This window comes from Plecotus auritus (assembly GCF_963455305.1).
Source record: "Plecotus auritus genome assembly, chromosome: 3".
NCBI lineage: Eukaryota > Metazoa > Chordata > Mammalia > Chiroptera > Vespertilionidae > Plecotus > Plecotus auritus.
The window spans coordinates 216973932-216992190 of NC_137772.1; the positions used below are offsets into that span (position 1 = coordinate 216973932).

The window sequence follows — 18259 nt, forward strand, 5'->3', positions numbered from 1 at the left end:
AGAGGATGAGGGGACCCACTGCTGACCAGGCTGAGCACCACAAAGGTCACGGCTGACCTTGATGACGCTGCATCGGTGGAGTGGGGGCAAGGAGCTGAGGTCAGCCCAGGAACCCTTTGGGGTTGGTTCACACCACTCCCACCTTAGGAACTGGAATGGGAAGTGACCTGCACAAGGTCTCACATTGACAGGGCAGGGACTTCACCCAGGTTCCGCATGCTCTGTGTCTGTTCACTCAGGTGTATCACAGCCACGTCTCCAGGGCTTTTCGTGAGCTGATCTTTTTTTTTTTTTTCATCCTCACCCAAAGATGCTAACATGCTTTAGACAGAGTAACATCCATGTATGAGAGAAACATCGATTGGCTGCCTCCTGTACTGATCTTTTAAGTTCTGAGTCTTTGTGAAGGGGGTTGGGGTTGTGGTGAGCAACAGGCTGGGGACCAAGAGACCCGCTGGGCAGGCCTCTCAGGCCCCTCTTCGTTCCCAGGGCTCTTTGCTTAAGCACAGATGTCATCAAAGAGGCAGCAGATCCCTGAGAAGGAGCTGGAAAGGGTCGTGGAAGGTGGAGACAAGAGCTCAGGGGATGAGGAACGATGTCAAGCCCCTCTGTCTTCCTCCGATCAGCACATGTAAGAATCTGCAGGAAATCACCATCAGTGACATGACAGCGCGTCACCTGCTCTCGCTCCAGGGTTACAAAGTGCCTTTTTACAGATACACCGCCTCCTCTAATTCATCAGTCTAATAACCTCAGACTCGGGCGCTGTGAGAAGCCTTAGGAGCATCGGGTTTTGTGGTTTCTAAGTTGTTTTTTCTTCCATGGGAGCCTTGATGGGGAACATCGTGTGCTAAACAGATGATATTCTGTTATATTGCTAATGCTGATTACTTGTCGATCCTCATTACTAATAGAGGGTGTGTGTGTGTGTGAAAGAGAGAGAGAGAGAGAGAGAGACTGGGAGAGGGTGGTGGGGTGGTCAAGAGGATGTGGGGATCATTGGGGGCATATTAGGGGTCCTTCCCCCTAGAAACCATTCCTCCTTTCTAATCCTTAGCAGAGTGACCGTGGGGGTGGGGAGGTGCCGGAAAATGACGACCTCTTTTGCCATCAGTACTAGTCCCATGAAAATCAGGTTTTTAAGGAGTCCACTTTCCTGGGGGACCCGCCGATGTTTTTCCCCCTTGGGATGCAACGCCGCCCTCAGGATACCTGATCCTCTTTTCCACCGTCGGAAAACGGGGACAGGAACAGCCACCTCACAGGGTTACCATGAGGACAAGTGAGATGACATGTTCGTACTGCCTGGCGCATAGAGGGGCTTGAGAAGTGGTAGCTGTAGCTCCTTCCCTCTCCTCTGGACTTACTAATGCGCTGCAGTGAAATGCACGGAGCGGAGGCTGACCAGCAGGAGGGCAGCTGAGGAGCAGGGGAGCCTGGCCCGCCCGAGGAGGACAGACTGACACGCAGGGGGCAGAGGGCCAGGGATATGCTCCGCGGCTGAGCCAGGTGCTCTGTGGGCCTCCCTGCCCAGCTGTGGGGGCCTCCTGCTTATCACCTTTGCCATGAGCATCTGGCCTCAGAAAGGACCCTTCCTTTGCCACCCTGTGAGGATGATGCCAGGGAAATAAACAGGAAGTGACCATTAGAGGAGCTGGGTTGCAGGCACCCTTCCTTCCTCTTTCAGGTCCCTGCTGTCTTCCTCCGACGCGCACATTTAAGAATCTACAGGGAATCACCACCAGCAACATGACCGTGTGCCATCTGCTTTGGCTTCAGGGTTACAAAGTATCTTTTCACACAAGCACACAGCCTGGCCAGGTTCTTCTCACCACTTTCAAGTTAAAAAGCTCTTCGCTGTGTTTGCTTTTGAGCGTCATTCCCCCAGGAGCCCAGAGTCCCTCCCAGGAGCACGAGAGGCTCCGAGGCTGAGGTTCAGGCTGCACCTCACCCCCTCGTCCGACCAGTGCTCGGCACCTTGGCCATCAGCCCCCTAGCAGGAGCTTTTAAACCCGGTCTTCCCACTGGACGGTGCTCTGTGGAGGCAGGAAACGGGGCTTCGATTTCTTATTGTCACCCTCCCAGCACCCAACCCAGGTCCCTGGATACCAACCCGGTTCACACCCATGTTGGTGTAGGTGCCGGAGGACACTGGGTGGACAGTGTGGGCCACTCTCCAGCATGAGGGAGAATAAAGAAAACCCCGGTGTCAGCTCGCCAATCTATAAAGCTGGCTTCCAGCCGCCACATCAAGGTGGCGGGAACGCCCGATGTGCCGCCAGCTCCCAGTCTGGAAACGTCTGTTGTTGGAGCACTGTGACCCGCCCACACCTCCTCTGCCCACCGTGGCCCCCAGGCCAGCCAATGCCTTGGGCGCAGCATGCTTGTTGCCAAAGAGGAAAGTACAAAATAGAACACAGTTAAACTGCAGAGGAGAAACTGAAGCAAATAAAGACATATTAAATTCACAGACCAAATAGGTGGATCTGGAGTTGGCCAGAGACTTGACTTTGGAAGGACTTTGCGAGCCTATTTAGGAGGCAGAATGTTGTTTAACTTTAGTGCAGCTTTGTTGTCGTAAGGAAAAACACTGGACTATGACCCTGGCATCTCGGTTGGCCCTGGCAGTCTGCACTTGGGTGACACACGGTGATGACAGGGGACAGCTGTCTGTGGAAAAGTGGGTGCTCCAGGCACTTGTGTTCGGATCAGTCAAGAGTGCCCCCCCCACCCCCGCCACATATCTCCCTAACACTGTGCAAGGCCACAGTATTCTGATGAGCCTGCCTTTCTTCCTGTCCTGGGATGAACCCCCAGGCTGCAGCTCACAGGGCATGCTGGAAGCCCAAAGGTGCCCAGGATGGACGAGTGACGACCGGAGTCACGGTAGTGGTGGCAATGTTAACCACAGGGACGGAAGCCACGTGTGGCTTGGGCTGGGCCACCACTGTTCTCAGTGCTTGTTCATAACCTCACAGCAACTTGACGAGGTACTGCTACCATCATTCCCATTTTAGAGGTTAGGAAGTGAAGGCACAGAAAGGTTTAGCAGTTTCCCTGAGGTCACACAGTGCCAGTGCTGGGATCTGAACCCGGGCAGTCAGGCTCCGGGGCCCGGCTCCTCAATGCCATCTCTGCCGTCTCTCTGCTCCTTTGGTAATAAGCACATCACTTGTGAGCCACGTGAGGGGCACTGGGCCAAGATAATCAGACAGATTTAGGAGGAAAGAACTCTGGGGACACGGGCTCTGCCTGAGGCCACCCGGTAAGGGTGCAACTCGAACTCGGAGGTGGCTTCCTGACTACAAAACGCGCTCTTTTCACTGAACTGGTCTCCGGTGAAAAGGTTCCAGGCTCAGGCCATTTCAGGGTGAGGAAGGAGGTACCCAGCCTTACGGGACAGGTCTGCGGATGACACGCTGTGTCCAAATGAAGCCAAGCCTTTCTGGAGCCAGGAAAAGTAGCTGTTGCTGTTTAAAGGACTTCTGCTACGTCCCCCCCACCCCAGGCAACGAGTCGCTCCCTGGTTTACCTTCTGTGTGAATGAAGCAGGCGAAGAGGGAGCCAAACGAATTCAGGAAGAGCCCATAGGAAAGCCCTGGCAGCTGTGCTTTCTGCTCCAGCGGTTCAGCTGTTACAACCTGCCTGTGGGAGTCCGTGTGGAGGAAACCGTCCCGGCCTCTGGGACGATGGCTCCCTGCCGAGGATGCTGCTGTGAAGTTGGACGCAGAGGTGCAGGCAGGATCTTGGGGGAGCCCAGCCTGGGGTCCTGCCAACCTCTCGCTTCTACAGCAGACTTGGAAACAGCCTCTCGCCGCCTCCCCAGTCGAGCTGCCTACGCTCAGTGGCTCACTTTGCCAATGGGCTCCGTGTGCTGCCATCCCTGGCAAGAAGGGCTGGAGGGGCCGTTACTTCATCCGAGTCCGGACTTCACGTGTGACTGGGAAAGCAGGATCCGAGTTCATTTGGGAAGGGACAGGACAGAATCCACTTGGGATGAGGGAACTGGTTCCCAGAAAATACAGAGAAATCTATGTTCATCGTGTGAACGGATGGGCAACGTTTGTTCTCCCAATGGGTGATGTCATACATTTGTATGAGATTAGAGGTGATGAGTTGAGAAAGATGGTGGGACATTCCAAATGGGGAAGGATAACGGAGCTACCAGGATGGGCAGGTGTGTGTGTGTGTGTGTGTGTGTGTGTGTGTGTGTGTGTGTGTGTGTATTCAACTTGTGATTCAAAGCGTAGCTGCTATACATGCAAAATCCATTCCATTCTGGTCAAGGTCTTAGCATCTAGACCCCCTTGATGCAGACTGTGTCCTGTGGCAGCCCCCACACCCCCCCAGCTTAAGACTAGCTTCTTTTTCACAAAAAGTAAAAAAGAGAACGCCCAGCTTCTTATGTGATCTCAAAGTCAACCCCTCTCTTCTGTTCCCAGTATTGTCAGCCTGGTTCTGTCTGATTATTTTCGTGTTCATAGTCACGCAATATTGACCGAGCGCCTTCTTTCTCCCAGATGCAAGAGTAAGAAATTTCATAGGATCTTTTGTTTAATCCTCATTCCAAGTCCCTGACATGGGCGGAGTTACACCCTCTTTATAATCAGAAAGAGGAAGTGGCTTCACTTCTCTGTCTGTTTCTTCATCTATGTAATGTGGATGCTAACACCCCCCCCCACCCCACCCCCCCGTCAGGTGGTTGTGAGAAGTAAAGAAGTGAGATGTATGTACTATTGCTCATAGTAGGTGTGCAATAAATGGGAGCTGTTTTTCTGGAAACAATCCTTTCGTGGTCTGTCTATTCATTCTATTTTGGGCAATGCTGATAATCATGGTGAAAGTAACATGCATGTAACGTACACCACAGCCAGGACACGGTGCCATGCGCTTCACATGCACTGTCTTGCCTGATCCCTTCTCTTCAGGGGACTGGTGCCCCTGGTGCCCTGGTTTCGTTAGAGGAGGAAACTGGAGGCCAGAAACAAAGTCACTGGCCCACAGTCCTAACAGCGTGCGGAGCAGAGCTGGCATGGGAGCAGCTCAGTGGGCTCCTGAGCCCACACTCCCCAGCACTGCCCCCCACCACGCCCTCATGAGTGACAGGCCACTGCATCCTTGGCCGTCTGAATGCCGGAGACCCAGGATCCCATCAAGATGCTGACTGGGGCAGGAGGGGAGGCTGGGGTGCATGGCGGCCCTGCGGACCTGCAGGACACAGTGAATTTACACACACAAAGGGAGAACCCCAAAAGAGGCTCAGGAAGAGGTCCTGGTAGAAAGAGAGTGAGTAACTCTGGGAGGCCATGCGACGTCGGATGGGCAATGGAGGGAGGGCGAGAAGCTCTGACATGTGAAGTACTAGTAGATTTCGGATTGTGGTGACACAGAGTCCAGAGACTCCTCAGGTGTAGAATTTCCTGGGTGGTGACTGTGAACACTGGAGTGATTAACCTGAGTGATAACTGCCTTCCCTGTCCCCCGCCCCCCGCCCAGTGTCCCTCATCTGAATTCTTGCTCTGATACACACAGTTACCTATTCTAGTTGGCTCAACGGTAAGAAAGCAATGCCAGGCCCCCTGGGGGCTGGATGGGCACCCGAGATGTGGTGTATGATGTAGTTCAGGCCTCCCTAACCTCCTCCCTGTCTCATCTTGCCTCTCTCTGCAGTGATCCGGGCCAGAGTGGTGGGGAAGAAGCTGGTGAAGGAGGGACCCTACGGCACGCTGATCTACACCATAAAGCAGATGAAGGTGAGTGACAGCAGCCCGGCTTCGGGAGGCTTTCTGGGTTGGTTCAGCCAGAGGAGGCCTGGCCTGTGGGGGGCAGGGTGGTGTGTGTTCACGCAGTGTCTGAGCCCCCGCTCCAGCCCTTCCGCCTGGCTGGAGAGGGTGTTGCTGAGGCAGCAGTAAGGGATGGGTGGAAAGGCGGGCAGGGATGGTGGCTGCTTCATCCCAGAGCCCGCGCAGGTGGGGTCCCTCTGAGGCTGGGCTTTGGATCGGACAGCAGACAGCCTCATTACCTGGTAACCGTGAGATCTTGGCCAGCTCACTGGGACCCACCCGTCGCTGGGCCTTGGTCTCCCCATCTGTACAACGAGGGGGTTGGACCGGACTGCTTTACGGCTCTTTCAAGCCCTGACTTTGCGTTTCAACAATGCCCATAGGTCTTGTGCAGCCACGGACGTTGCAACTTAGGTTTACTCCTCAAAGCTTTACAGTGAGCTGGTGCTGGTCACAGAAACCTCACCGGGAGACAGGAACTGTGCCCTCTAACCTATTTTCCCAGTTTTCCTTGTCTTCTTGCATCCCAGCTAGTTAGCATCATTTGCTGGGCTGATCCATACAGCTAAGCGTAGTCCTGAGCATGGTCCCACTGTGCGCACACTAAGGAGCCGCCTTAAGGGCATCCGATTCCAAGTCTAGGGAACCCGCTTCCTGGTCTCAACTCCATTCCCGAGGAGCTCGCTGACCTTGGAACCCTCCCTCGCCTGGGCCTGGATTTTGCCCTGTGTTAACAGCGTGGGGTGGGCTCCGTGCCCCGAAGAGCCCTATGGCTGAGGCATTTCCAGATGCTGGGACACTGGCCACGTTCCTTCCAAACAGGAGCTGCTTCAGGTGCTGGATAATGTGGCAGCTGGCCCATCACCCACCTCTGTAAGCAGCTCCCTGTGGGCAGCGCTGTATGCCAGGAGCCGTGGAGGCCCCTGGGAAAACAGGGCTCCTGCATTTAGGAGCTGCAGGCCGGCGGGGAGAAAAGACACAGGGTGACGAATCATAAGTTCAAAATGGGTGCACTCAGGTCCCCGGGAACTGCCAGCCCCTTTACTCCTTGCTCACATCTGCATCCCCAGCAGTTAGGGTGGGTGCACAGCCCCAAGAGGCACCCGTCTGTCCCCGAGGCAGACCTGTGGGCCTCACTCTTAAGTGGGTAGAACCTGCTGCTTTGACTTGGAAACATCCACAGCCTCCTGGTTATGTAATGTCCAGAGTCAGGTCTGGCCAGCTGCCCTTGGCCGCCTGAGCGTGGTCATGGGACCTGCTTATGCCTTCCGACGGCCAGAGAGAGAGAACCGAGAAGAGCAACAACAACCCAGAAACACACTGCACAGCTCCTGGCGTGGGCAGTGAGCCAAGGCAGGTCAGACAGGGCGGAGGTTTAGGGGCACATCCCCTGCCTGCCCTGCTGCTCCTGCACATGGAGACTCTCTGTGCCAGGAGAGAGTGGGAGGCCATGGCTCCTAGGTTTGCCCAGCTTCCCTCCTTCCTTCAGGGCCTGGACGCACGGCCAGGGGCCCTTCTGTGGGCAGATGTTCTATTTCTCCTCTGTGGTGTCAGACCAGCCACTGGGGACGGGGGGGGAGGTGTTTGGAGGTCAAATAACATTTGCTCGCCCATCAGCTTTCAGAGCCACCCACCCCCACTCCCAGGACACTGGTCCTCTGCGGTTCATTCGTCAGCCTCCGCCCAGGCTCCTAACCAGGTGCTGGGCATTAGGGCATCCAGTGGCTCCTTTACTTCTGAGGGGATGCCAAGGGGAAATGATTTACTCAGGGGCAGGCGTTGATGAAAAGCAGCTCTGGTCCCCACGCTGAGGTGTCAGGATTCCTTCCCAGTCCGTGTGTTCTTTACATGACTCCCCAACTCTCCTGCCAGAGAGGATGGGTCAGCAGCAGGGTGCCTCCTGCCCGCCCACTCTGGGGGTACCCCACCCCGTTTGTACTCAGTCCCCCAGGGAACAGAGAGGTTCACGGGAGTTTGTGGGTTTGCCCTGCAGCAGTGTAACTCTTGACTTGCAACATCCTGCAAAGAGTGTAACAAAAACATCTTTGTAGGAGGGAAGGGGGAGAGGCCAGGAGGCCGGCCTGCATGGGCTTTGGCACTGGTTCCCTGGGCACTTTATTCTAGCGGATTAGCATCTACCCAGAGATTGGGGGAGCAGGGGCTCCCTTAAAGCAGGCCGACGGGGACTTGGAGAACCTGAGAAGTCAGGTCACCCTGTGGGGTCTCTCTCTTCATTCTCAGAGTCCCCCCTCCCCTTAACCCCCCCAAACAAAAACCCTTCTCACTCAGATGAAAGACAAGCAGACCCTCTCCCATATGCTCACTCCAGAGCCTCCGGATGGCCTCTCGGACACATCTCGAGTGTGCAGAGACCTAGGGTGCATGGTGGTGATGGTGGTGGTGGTGGTGGTGGTGGTGGGGTGGGGGGGACTGTTAGAATGCTGAGGGAGCTCATTGCAAAGCCAAACTTGGAGATTAGCGGGAGCTGAGCCACGGGGCTGCGATGCGAAGGTGGAAGTTTCCAGAAGTGGCCGCTGTAATCTATGGGGTCCGCCTCTCCTATCAGGACCATGGGAAAGCAGTCTGCTGTTTGTGCTGTAGAGACATGCTCTCGGGCCAGCTGCAGGCGCAGCACGTGGGGACATTATGTCCCAGCCGGTCTCATGGGGAGGCCCGCTGGTCGTGAGCTGTGCTGGTCCTGACTCTGGCAGGATAGATAGATCCGCTGGGCAACTGGAATGCTTGGCCCCCGGGGGCTTCCTTCCTTGGGCGGCTTGTCAGATGGGATGAGCAATAGCAGGGTCTCGCCTTTGAAGCTCTGGCTGGAAGCCTCTGACACCCCTGCCCCAGCACACAGCGTCTCTTCCTCTTTCTGCCTGGGACTCTTCGTGGTCTGGGTCCCATTAGCTGTGTGCAAGGGACCGGCTCCAATCTCAGGCTCTGCCTCCCGGCCAGACGGCAGGCTGTGAGAGAAGGGCCATGTGCCCGGTCCCAGTCGGGCACTAGCTGCAAACTCAGTTGCTTGGTGTGTAAAGGAGCTTGTGATGAAAGCCGCGTGCAGCACAGTGGTCTACCGTGGACACCAGAGAAATACTGATAGATGCCCTCAGACGTCTTCCTCACACTGTGTCCCTTCATCCCAAGGGAAGCGGACTTCTTGCAACCTGGTGTAGATACTACCGAGGTGGGAGCCCAGGGCCTTGTAGAATCAGACACACACACACACACACTGGAATAGCATTCGGCTTTAAAAAAGGACTCCTTGTCACTTGTGAGAACAGGATGAACCCGGAAGACATGCTAAGTCAAATAAGCCAGACAGAGAAAGAGATACTGCACAATTTCACTCTTGTGTGGGGTCCAAAAAAGTCAAACTCGTAGAAGCAGAGAGTAGAATGGCGATCCCCGGTGGCTGGGAGGTGGGGGAATGGGTACAAAGTTTCAGCTATGGGGGATGAAAGAATGCCGGGGAGCTGAGGCCCGGCAGGGGGACTCCGGCGACCAGTGCAGGTTGAATACTGTGGGTTTGCTGAGAGTAGGACTCAGCGCTGTCTCACACACGGAAGGAACGCTAGGAGGGGATGGATGTGCTAACCAGCTGGACTGTGGTCATCACTGCACCAGCTATACAAATATCAACACAGCACACTGTACACCTTAAACACACACCTGTTCTCTCTGTCAGCTACGCCTCAGTACAGCTGGGGGAGAGAAAGAACAACTTGCTCACACCTGAAGCTCCACGCCAGCTCTAACTCCGGGCTCTAAAAGAGAGGGTGGGCAAAGACACGTGGGAAGAGGGCCATGCGGGGAAAGCTCCTTATGAATTTTAAGCGACTTCTACTGAAGGCTGTGCACTGGGTGCTATTCTAAGTCACTTAATTCTCAAAAGCATCTTATGCAGTAAGTGCTTTGCCCCATTTCACAGACGAAGAAGCTGAGTCGCTTTCCACGTGGCTCACACAAGGCAGCGACAAGACTCTGTCTTCAGACACCCAGGTTTACCATTACTCCTCCACTGCGCTGGCTAGATTAGGTTACCATAGCATCCTTTTCAGTTCTGATCCTCCAATTCTCTGACGTCAGGACATGATAACCCTATCGTAACCCTCCTAAATTTGTCAAGCCAATCCTGGGTCTCTATGACTGCAGATCTCAGGACCCTTTGGGATCAATATGTAGGGCAAGATAGGACTATTACAAAGAAAAGACAACAAAATGAGTAAAACATGCCGTTACGATACATTGACCATATTGTTATCTTCAGAACAGACCCTACCAGGCAGCACTGAGTTTGTCAGACGCGATCACTTGGGACGCATTAGAGTCTGACCGTGTGCGGGTGCTAGAGCCGTGTTTACATGAGGCTCCTGCAAATTCCAGATCAGGGGCGAAGCTACGCTGGGTTTGACGGGTCAAGCAGCGAAGTCATGGGACTCTAAGCAGGGGCTGGTTCTCACCACAAAGCGGAGAGGAGATAAAGGGCAAAGACCCACACGGAGGGAACTGAGGCTCCGATAGACAGACGAGGCCTGGAAGACAGACCCAGAGCGAGGCCCGGGTTGAAAGACTGGCCCAACCCTCAGGGATCCTCCACACACAAGTGAGAAGGCGCTGGGCCCAGAAGGCCACCTTGGCGGAGGCACACAGCAGCACTCCTGAGCATGGTTCCCACTAAGGCCGGAGAGGCGCCATGTAGCCCTGAGGAAGTGGGGGGCCCCGCTCCCCACGGCATACCCGAACACCGCGTGCGGACAGCACTTCGCGCAGTGCCTGGCTGCGTCTCCCCGGCCGCTGTCTCAGGGAGGAGAGGGCTGGGAAGGGAGGCCAGGTGAAGGAGGACCATCTGCACTGCTGGTTGCACACGATTACCAGAGCGCCCCCCTCCAGAAGGCAGGGCTCCCCAGCTCTGTCCCTCCCACAGACCCCTTCTGATGGCAGAGCTCCTGGCGACCAGCTATCCTGCGAGCTGCCCGCCGCTTAAAAGAAGACAGGGAGGGAAAACAAAGAGCCCATTAGACCAAATGGGAGGCTCTCAGATGAGACACCAATGAGATGAGGTCTGGCTTTTTATTAATTACAAGTAAATGAATAGCACATGCCAGCAGCCCATGGAGAGGCTCTGTCGTACTGTAAACCCTTGGGATCTGCCCAGAGACCACCAGCATCCAGGGCCTGTGTGTTCGGAGGGATTGTGGGAAGGGGCAGCACCCCAGTGTCCCTCCCACTCCCAGCAGCTCCCAGGCACAGAGCTGCAGTGACAGATCCGGACCCACGTAACACTCATGGGCTTGACCTGGAGGCCCCGAGGGGGTTCAGACTCCGTCACGTTCACACCAGTGGCTGAGCACACGCTGACAGAGCAGGCGCAGTGGTCATGAGGCAGTTCCCTGCACCAATTCCCTGAGCATGAACTTGTGAATGTGCACGGGGAGGAGATGGGGGGGGGGGGCGGGAATAGGATAATGGCTAAGAGCATGGACTCCTACCTCTGCCATCTACCAACCGTGTGGCCTCTGACAAGTCATTAACCTCCCTGGGCCTCAGGCTCCTCATCTGTAAAATGGACATAACAGGGCCTGCCTCTTAGGGCTGTCAGGGGTTTAAGTGGGTTGGGATTAGAGTAGAATTTCTCAGCCCTGGTACTGTTGACATCTGGGGCCAGGATAACTCTTTGCTGTGGGGGCTGTCTCATGGATCATAGGATATTTAGCAACATCCCTGGCTCCATCAACCAAAAGTAACCCTCCACCCCACCTCCCGGCTGTGGCAGGCAAAAATGTCTCCGGACATTGCCAAGTATCTCCTGGGGTGGGGATAACATCGCCTGCAGTTGAGAACGACTGTATTAGATTATGTTGTAGACAAAAATGCCCACATATCAGCCATTTAACCATGATAGAGGGTTTAGTTAAACACCCAGGAGTTGTGTGCATGCTTTTGTGCTTTATCTGGGGTGAAAGAACCCAGGTGCTCTCAGTCGACGGTCAGAGGAATAAAAGCATGGGGAACCTTGGGCTTGAGGTCAACTTTCACCAGCCAAACAGAATTTCTCCGAGTCCCCCCCGCTCCCCCCGCCCCATCCGTAAAATGGGTAGAGGAGTGCCTGCCTCCTAAGGTTCCTGGGAGGAGACAGTGAGGGAATGTAAGTGAGAATGCTTTCCTACACTGGGACATGTCACCAAGACGTCAAGAGACTACTGGCTGGCTGCCTTCTCCCAGCTCAGGTCCTGAGGTTGGGGAGGCGGGGAAGACCCCTTTCACAGCAAAGCCATCTGTGGATTTCTACAAAGGGGTGTCCCTGGAGGAGCATTTGTGGGGGTGTTGGAATGGGAAGTGTGACTGGCTGGATGGGAAGGCTTCTCTGGACAGCCGCCGATGCTGGCTCAGTCGAGAGGAGGCTAGGTGGCCTGATCCGGAGTGAAGGACCTGGGTGGGTGGGTTGGTGGCCGGCCTCTCGATGACCAGTCAGGGGAATCAGATCCCCGTAGACCACGTGACAGCATGCTCCAGAGCCCGGGTCCTCCTCTCAACCTTCCTCCCGCCCACAGATGTACCGAGGTTTCACCAAGATGCCCCACGTGCAGTACATCCACACGGAAGCTTCCGAGAGCCTCTGTGGCGTGAAGCTGGAGGTCAACAAGTACCAGTACCTGCTGACAGGTAACGGCCAACTTAGCATCTGGGCCGGGGTTTGGCCGAGGCCCACGGTCCTTCACTTCAGAAGGACAGAGGAGGAGCGGTTGACCAGAAGTGTCCCGAGGACCTCTGCCTGCGCCCAGTGACTTGTGGGGAGCATGTAGGGTTGAGGGCACCTCCCGTAGCCCGTGGTGGGACCCTGAGGCTCCAGCACCCAGGCTGGTTTGTCAGCTCCACCACAGACCCCTGGGAGGAAATCCCCGGGTTTTGGTGTCTCCGCACTACTGTAAATGAAAAGGGATCGCCAGTCCCCGCTCCTCTCCACCTCACAGTCAGCCTACGAGGTCTGTCTTTGAATCTCAGCCCCACCCCCTGTAGGCAGTCAGTGTAGGAAAGTAAATGACAAAACCAGAGCCCGAAACCGCTGATGTGGGAAGTGACGAGCTGGTCCCTAGAGCCAGCTCCATGGTCTGAGTGACCTCTCTGAGCTGGTCTTCCCCATCGGGACAACGGGGATCCAGTCCATCCTCAGAGGTGTAGGCGAGGATGAAATAATACAATCTCAGGACGGAAGTGTCCTGAGCACGGTACCTGGCCCACGGTGGGGACTCAGGAGGTGTGGCTTCTTCCCCTTCTGGCTGGGCTCCCCCAAAACAACTCTGCCTCTGCCACCCTCTCTCCTCCTCCAGGCCGGATCTTCGATGGGAAGGTGTACATAGGACTGTGCAACTTCGTGGAGCGGTGGGACCAGCTCACCATCTCCCAGCGCAAGGGGCTGAACTATCGGTATCACCTGGGTTGTAACTGCAAGGTAAGCCCCGGGACAGGCAGGCGGGGTGGGGGGTGCTGGCTCACAGCCCCAGAAATACCAGCTCCTGCTGTACTGGCTGCCGGGCCCCTGTGCGGGGAAGGGGGTGAGATGGAGCCGGGGCAGCGGGGCAGGTCTGAGTAGGGGTGGAAGGAACGCTGTCCCCAGGCCGAGGAGCGGAGAAGGTGAAAGCAGAATGCCTTCTTGCTGCAATCCGCTGCCTCTGTCCATCTGTGCTGCCCCCTTGGCAGGTGCTGGGGCACAAGGGTTCTTCAGCTTCCCTGGCCGCTCCCTCGGCTCACGTTGGTGGCAGGTACAGGGTCCTTACACTGGCAGGTACTGCCAAGTAGTCCCAGGTGGGCTCACTCGAGCAGCTGACTCATTGACGGCCCCACCCTGGGCGGGGGGAGGGGAGGAGAGCTGGTTCGCTGATGCCCCACATGACAGAACATGACTCTCGAGCCAGGCCCAACTCCTTGACCTGGGCACAGGGACAAGGCTCGCAGCCTTCCTGCTGTGGGAGGGAGTTGGGCTGTTCTCTCACTTGATTCTCAAAACAACGCTGCAGTTTTTATTACTATCCTCCCCATTTTGCAGATGAGGAAACAGAGGCTCCGAGACCCTAAGTAGCTCGCCCCAAGTCAAATAGCTCGCTACATCTGATGACCAGCCTGGGGCAGCTGGACCCCAAAGTTTATTCTTTACTCAGCTTCCTCAATTCCCTACAAGAACGGAGATCGCCCAACCTGGCTTGTTACCACTTGAGAGGGAGAAGCGCTCTCAAATGTCTAATGCTGCCACTTCCTGGCTGTGTGACCTGGCTGCGCGATTCAGTTGCTTAACCTCTCCGAGCCTCTATTTCCATATTTGTAAAAGGGAGAGACAGCTGTTATCAGAATGAAAGAGAAGAGCATAGCACAGCCTTTAGCAGAATGTCTGGCGCACAGTAGGGGCTCAGTAAGAGTTAGCCAGTAGTACGTTATTTTCAGCGAGGGACCACTGTGGCTGGGCTCCCCCTGCCATGGTCCCAGGTTCTGAGGAGACCTGCCCTGGGGCTGGATCAGGCCTGGGTCCACCATGGCAGAGTCTGCTAATCGGTGGCTGTTACCTAATTGCAGATCAAGACCTGCTACTACCCGCCTTGCTTCGTGAGCTCCAAGAACGAGTGTGTCTGGACCGACATGGCCGCGAGTTTCGGCTACCCTGGCCACCAGACCAAACACTACGCCTGCATCCGGCAGAAGGGCGGCTCCTGCAGCTGGTACCGAGGATGGGCCCCCCCAGACAAAACCATCATCAATGCCACAGACCCCTGAGCGCCAGGCCCTGCCCCGCCTCACCTCCCTCCCTTCCCGCTGAGCTTCCCTCGGACACTAACTCTTCCCGAATGATGACAATGAAATTAGTGCCTGTTTTTTCTCGCAAATTTAGCACTTCGAACACTTAAAGCAAAGTCTGTGCTGTCCTATGGAGTTTATTTGGAAACATCCTCCTGGCCCCATCCCACACCATCTTTTTGGTTTTGACATCCCTGTTTCCACCCAGGAGTTCTTGGTGCCATGCCAGAGAGAATGAGGAATGTACACTCCTCTTCTTCATGATAACATAATCTATATTTTTTTAGGAAAACAAAAATCAAAAAACTACCCTACGTGGGCACTGGAATGCCTACCCCGCTTTCTTCCTCCCCTCCCCCCACCAGCATCTCTTAGACCCTCCTCCCTCTGCCCTTCTCCTCCATCCCAGCCCTTAAAGGACACAGACAAGGTCGCTGCTGAAAGGCCAACTGTGTGAGCATCAGTCAAGGGTAGCAACCAGATAGGCTCAAGGTATGCGGAAGATCTGGTACCCTGAGAGATGCTACTGCACGTCACAACCAGACTATGTCTGTCTGTGTGTCTCTCAAGTAAGAGGGGCAGGGGGAAGGGAGGAACCGTGAGAGAGGGTCTGAGATAAAGCAGCACACACAATCCCTCCTGCCCCGTGATGCTCGGGCGGACCAGATGTGGCCGAGTCTGGAGCAAACAGCCAGGCTGCAATCACAGAACTTTCTTAGTCTGGTGAAGACTTAAACATCTGCCTGAGGTCAGGAGGCTATTTGCCTGCCTTGGACAAAATCCGGTGAAAACCGAGACGAATGTCTTTCCTCTCCCCGCCTCCCCCCGAGATTCCCTCCTGGAGAACTCTTTGGTCCATGCGGCCAGGAGCTTGCCCTGATGTAAATTGGAGAAATACACACACCATATACACTATCCACAGATGTAGCCACGTAGACTTGGTTAGAGAATACTATTTCCAAGGCAGCGTTTAGCTCACCGAGGAGGCTGTGTTTGTATACACATTTGCATATTCCCACACGGGGACATAAGCTGATTTTTTTTTACAGGACACAGAATTCTGTTCCATGCTGTTAAATACACCAATAGTTTAATCTCTTCTATTTTGTTGTTGCTTGTTGGAAGGAAATCATGACATTCCAAGTTGACTTTTTTTTTTCCTTTTTTTCATTTTAATTAAAATTTGAGATTCTGAACACCCTCAGCATTCCTCTAACTGGGGTCACCTGACCTCTGTCCCTGTCCTTTTCTCCTGCTTCACGTCCAGGGCCTTCATTTCACTGCCTTACTGGCGGGGCTCAGGTGGGAGACGCGAGTCAGTGTGGGTCGGGGGCTGGGCTCGAGGGAAGGCCAGATGGCCAGCTTTCCTGGGTTGGCTTGTCTTTCCCAGCTCACTGGTGGGTGAAGGCCACTTCCTGGGGGCCTCACCTCACGGGTTTAAATGGGTGGTCACTGGGGAAGCCTGACTCTGCCATCAGCTGTAGGGGGTTTTTTGTTGTTGTGTTTTTGGAAATAAAACTATAATGTAAACTCTCCAGTTAAATAGAAGCATTTTAAATATTAGTGCTGAAGTGAGATGCGGAGAGCAGGCGATCACATATATCTCAGAATGGGGGTGGGAGGATGGTGACATGGGACATGACTGCTCTCCTTTTTCCAGATCATGGGCATTTATCCTCTCTTAGTATCTGTATCTTCAGTTCATTCCGCTTCGGACACCGAGCTGCCCACTGACACAGGAGAACAAAAGGCAGGCGACACGTTGTGACGTCTCGCACGCGCACGCAAACGCCCAGGCAGGGTGCTTGGCAGAACCCCGGGTGGGGGTGGCAGGGGAGACTATACAGGCACCCGGCTTCATTAGGATCAAGTCCGTTACCTTGCACCTTTCACCTTGCGGTTGTGACATTTGGCACGCAGGAAACAGAGGCTTTGCCACCCCAGGGGGCAGTGTGAGCAGAAGGAGCTGCCCTCAGCAGTCTTTTAAGGGGTGAGCCGCAGACTTGATGTTTTTAAGATTTTTATTTCAGCCTCGAAGGCTTACAAGGTGGAATCCCTAATCCAACCTGTGCAAGTTCCCCTACCCACAGTCGGACGTCAGCCTCCCCTCCATGAGGCATCTGACCATTCTCGGTCCCTGGTGGGGTCCATCCACTCACCCAGCAGGGACGTGGGGTGGGGCCTGGGCACGAGTCACCTGAGGTTTCCCTGCAGACAAGTGGGCGGAACCACAGGCCCACGTGCCAGGCCCCAGTGAGGAGAACAGGAGGTCCTGGGCAATGAAGGGTCCTTTGCAAAGCGATGTTGCCAGAGGGCGGCTGTGGGGCTTTCTATAAGCTATAGCTTTGTTTATTTCACCTGTTCACTGACTGTATAATTTAAAGTCATTTATGGTAGCTGAGGCACTTCTGTATTTCAATCATATTGTGAACGTTTTATTTTGCTAAATCTTATCATGTGTAGGCTGTAATATGTGTACAATGTGTTTAAGAGAAAAAGAAATGAAACCCACATGCCACCATTTTCCCGAATCAAATTCTACAGTGGAACGGAGGGTAAAAGGCTTCTGTGGCGCAGGCAGCTGGACTGGCAAACTGGGGAAGCTAGAAGGAGCCGGCACCGAGGCCCCTCCGGCCTCCTCTCGGTAAGCATCCGTGCTTTCTGGAGGAGGAAGGAGGCAGGGGAACGGCAAGTACATCCATGTCCTTGCTCTATATCAACTGGCCCTGGGCAGTCTGCCGGCCATTCCCATTCCTCTCCTCCCGTAGTCCCTTTGCCAAGTGGGAAGCCATGATTTCTCCTAAATCCCGGGCCATGAGAGCTGTAATTCCAAGACCTCTTGGTGTCCCCTGGCCATCGCTCTGCCTCCCTCTCCAGGAAGCCCGCCAGGCTCTGCCTCTCTGTCCAGTGCTCCCTGGGGCAAAGCAGGAAATACTGGGAGACTCCTCACCCAGCCTCAGACCCAAATGGCGGTCAGGCTACAGCCCACGAACACCATTTTTCATACCCTGGTTCCTGAGCAATTCAAGACATAAATGATTTATTTAAAGGGACAGCTCTGTCTCAGAGACACCGAGGGAGACCGTACCCTCCCCTGCCCCAGCCCGTCATCCTGGGTTTGACGATGGCCAATATGGATTCCCCCAAGATGACACCCAAGTGCTTGGCTCCTGGCTGCCCAAAGTAAAAAAAAAAATCACTGAAAAAGTTTGGCACAAGTAAAATGCTTTGAAGATCTGATGGCAGAAGCAAAACAGAACGGGGACGGGTAGGAGAGGTAGATTTCAGCAGCCTCCCAAGTGGCTCTTGGGAGGCGTGAGGAGGGAGGAACTTGGAGACCGGGTCATGCTCCGAGGGGAGGGGCTGCGAGGTCCCCCACCCCCGCCTTCCCCCGCAGCCAGTCTGCTGTCCTGAGACCCAGAAGTGATGGAGAGATTCCAACCAGAGAAAACACAGTCTAGAAGGAATGTATTTGTTGCTAAATTTTGTAGCACTGTTTACAGTTTTCCTCCATGTTATTTATGAATTTTATATTCCGTGAATGTATATTGTCTTGTAATGTTGCATAATGTTCACTTTTTATAGTGTGTCCTTGATTCTAAACAGTAAAGTGGTTTCTATCACGCACCTGCTGTCTCTCACCTCCTTGTGTCCTGACCGCCGCCCTGGGGCCGGGGGGGGGGGGAAGGGGG

The 18259-nt window shown here is 54.8% G+C and overlaps 2 protein-coding genes across 3 annotated transcripts in view; one reads left to right on the top strand and one right to left on the bottom strand.

Moving 5' to 3' along the window:
• Positions 1 to 18194, top strand: part of TIMP3 (TIMP metallopeptidase inhibitor 3) — a 53341-nt gene extending 35147 nt beyond the window's left edge. The window contains exons 2-5 of the mRNA XM_080662716.1: positions 5671 to 5753; positions 12335 to 12446; positions 13112 to 13233; positions 14349 to 18194. Coding sequence (XP_080518842.1) covers positions 5671 to 5753; positions 12335 to 12446; positions 13112 to 13233; positions 14349 to 14546 — 515 coding nt within the window. The 3' untranslated portion in view covers positions 14547 to 18194. The remainder of the gene's footprint in view (positions 1 to 5670; positions 5754 to 12334; positions 12447 to 13111; positions 13234 to 14348) is intronic.
• Positions 1 to 18259, bottom strand: part of SYN3 (synapsin III) — a 391487-nt gene that overhangs the window by 244759 nt on the left and 128469 nt on the right. The gene's annotated exons all lie outside the window — the stretch shown is intronic.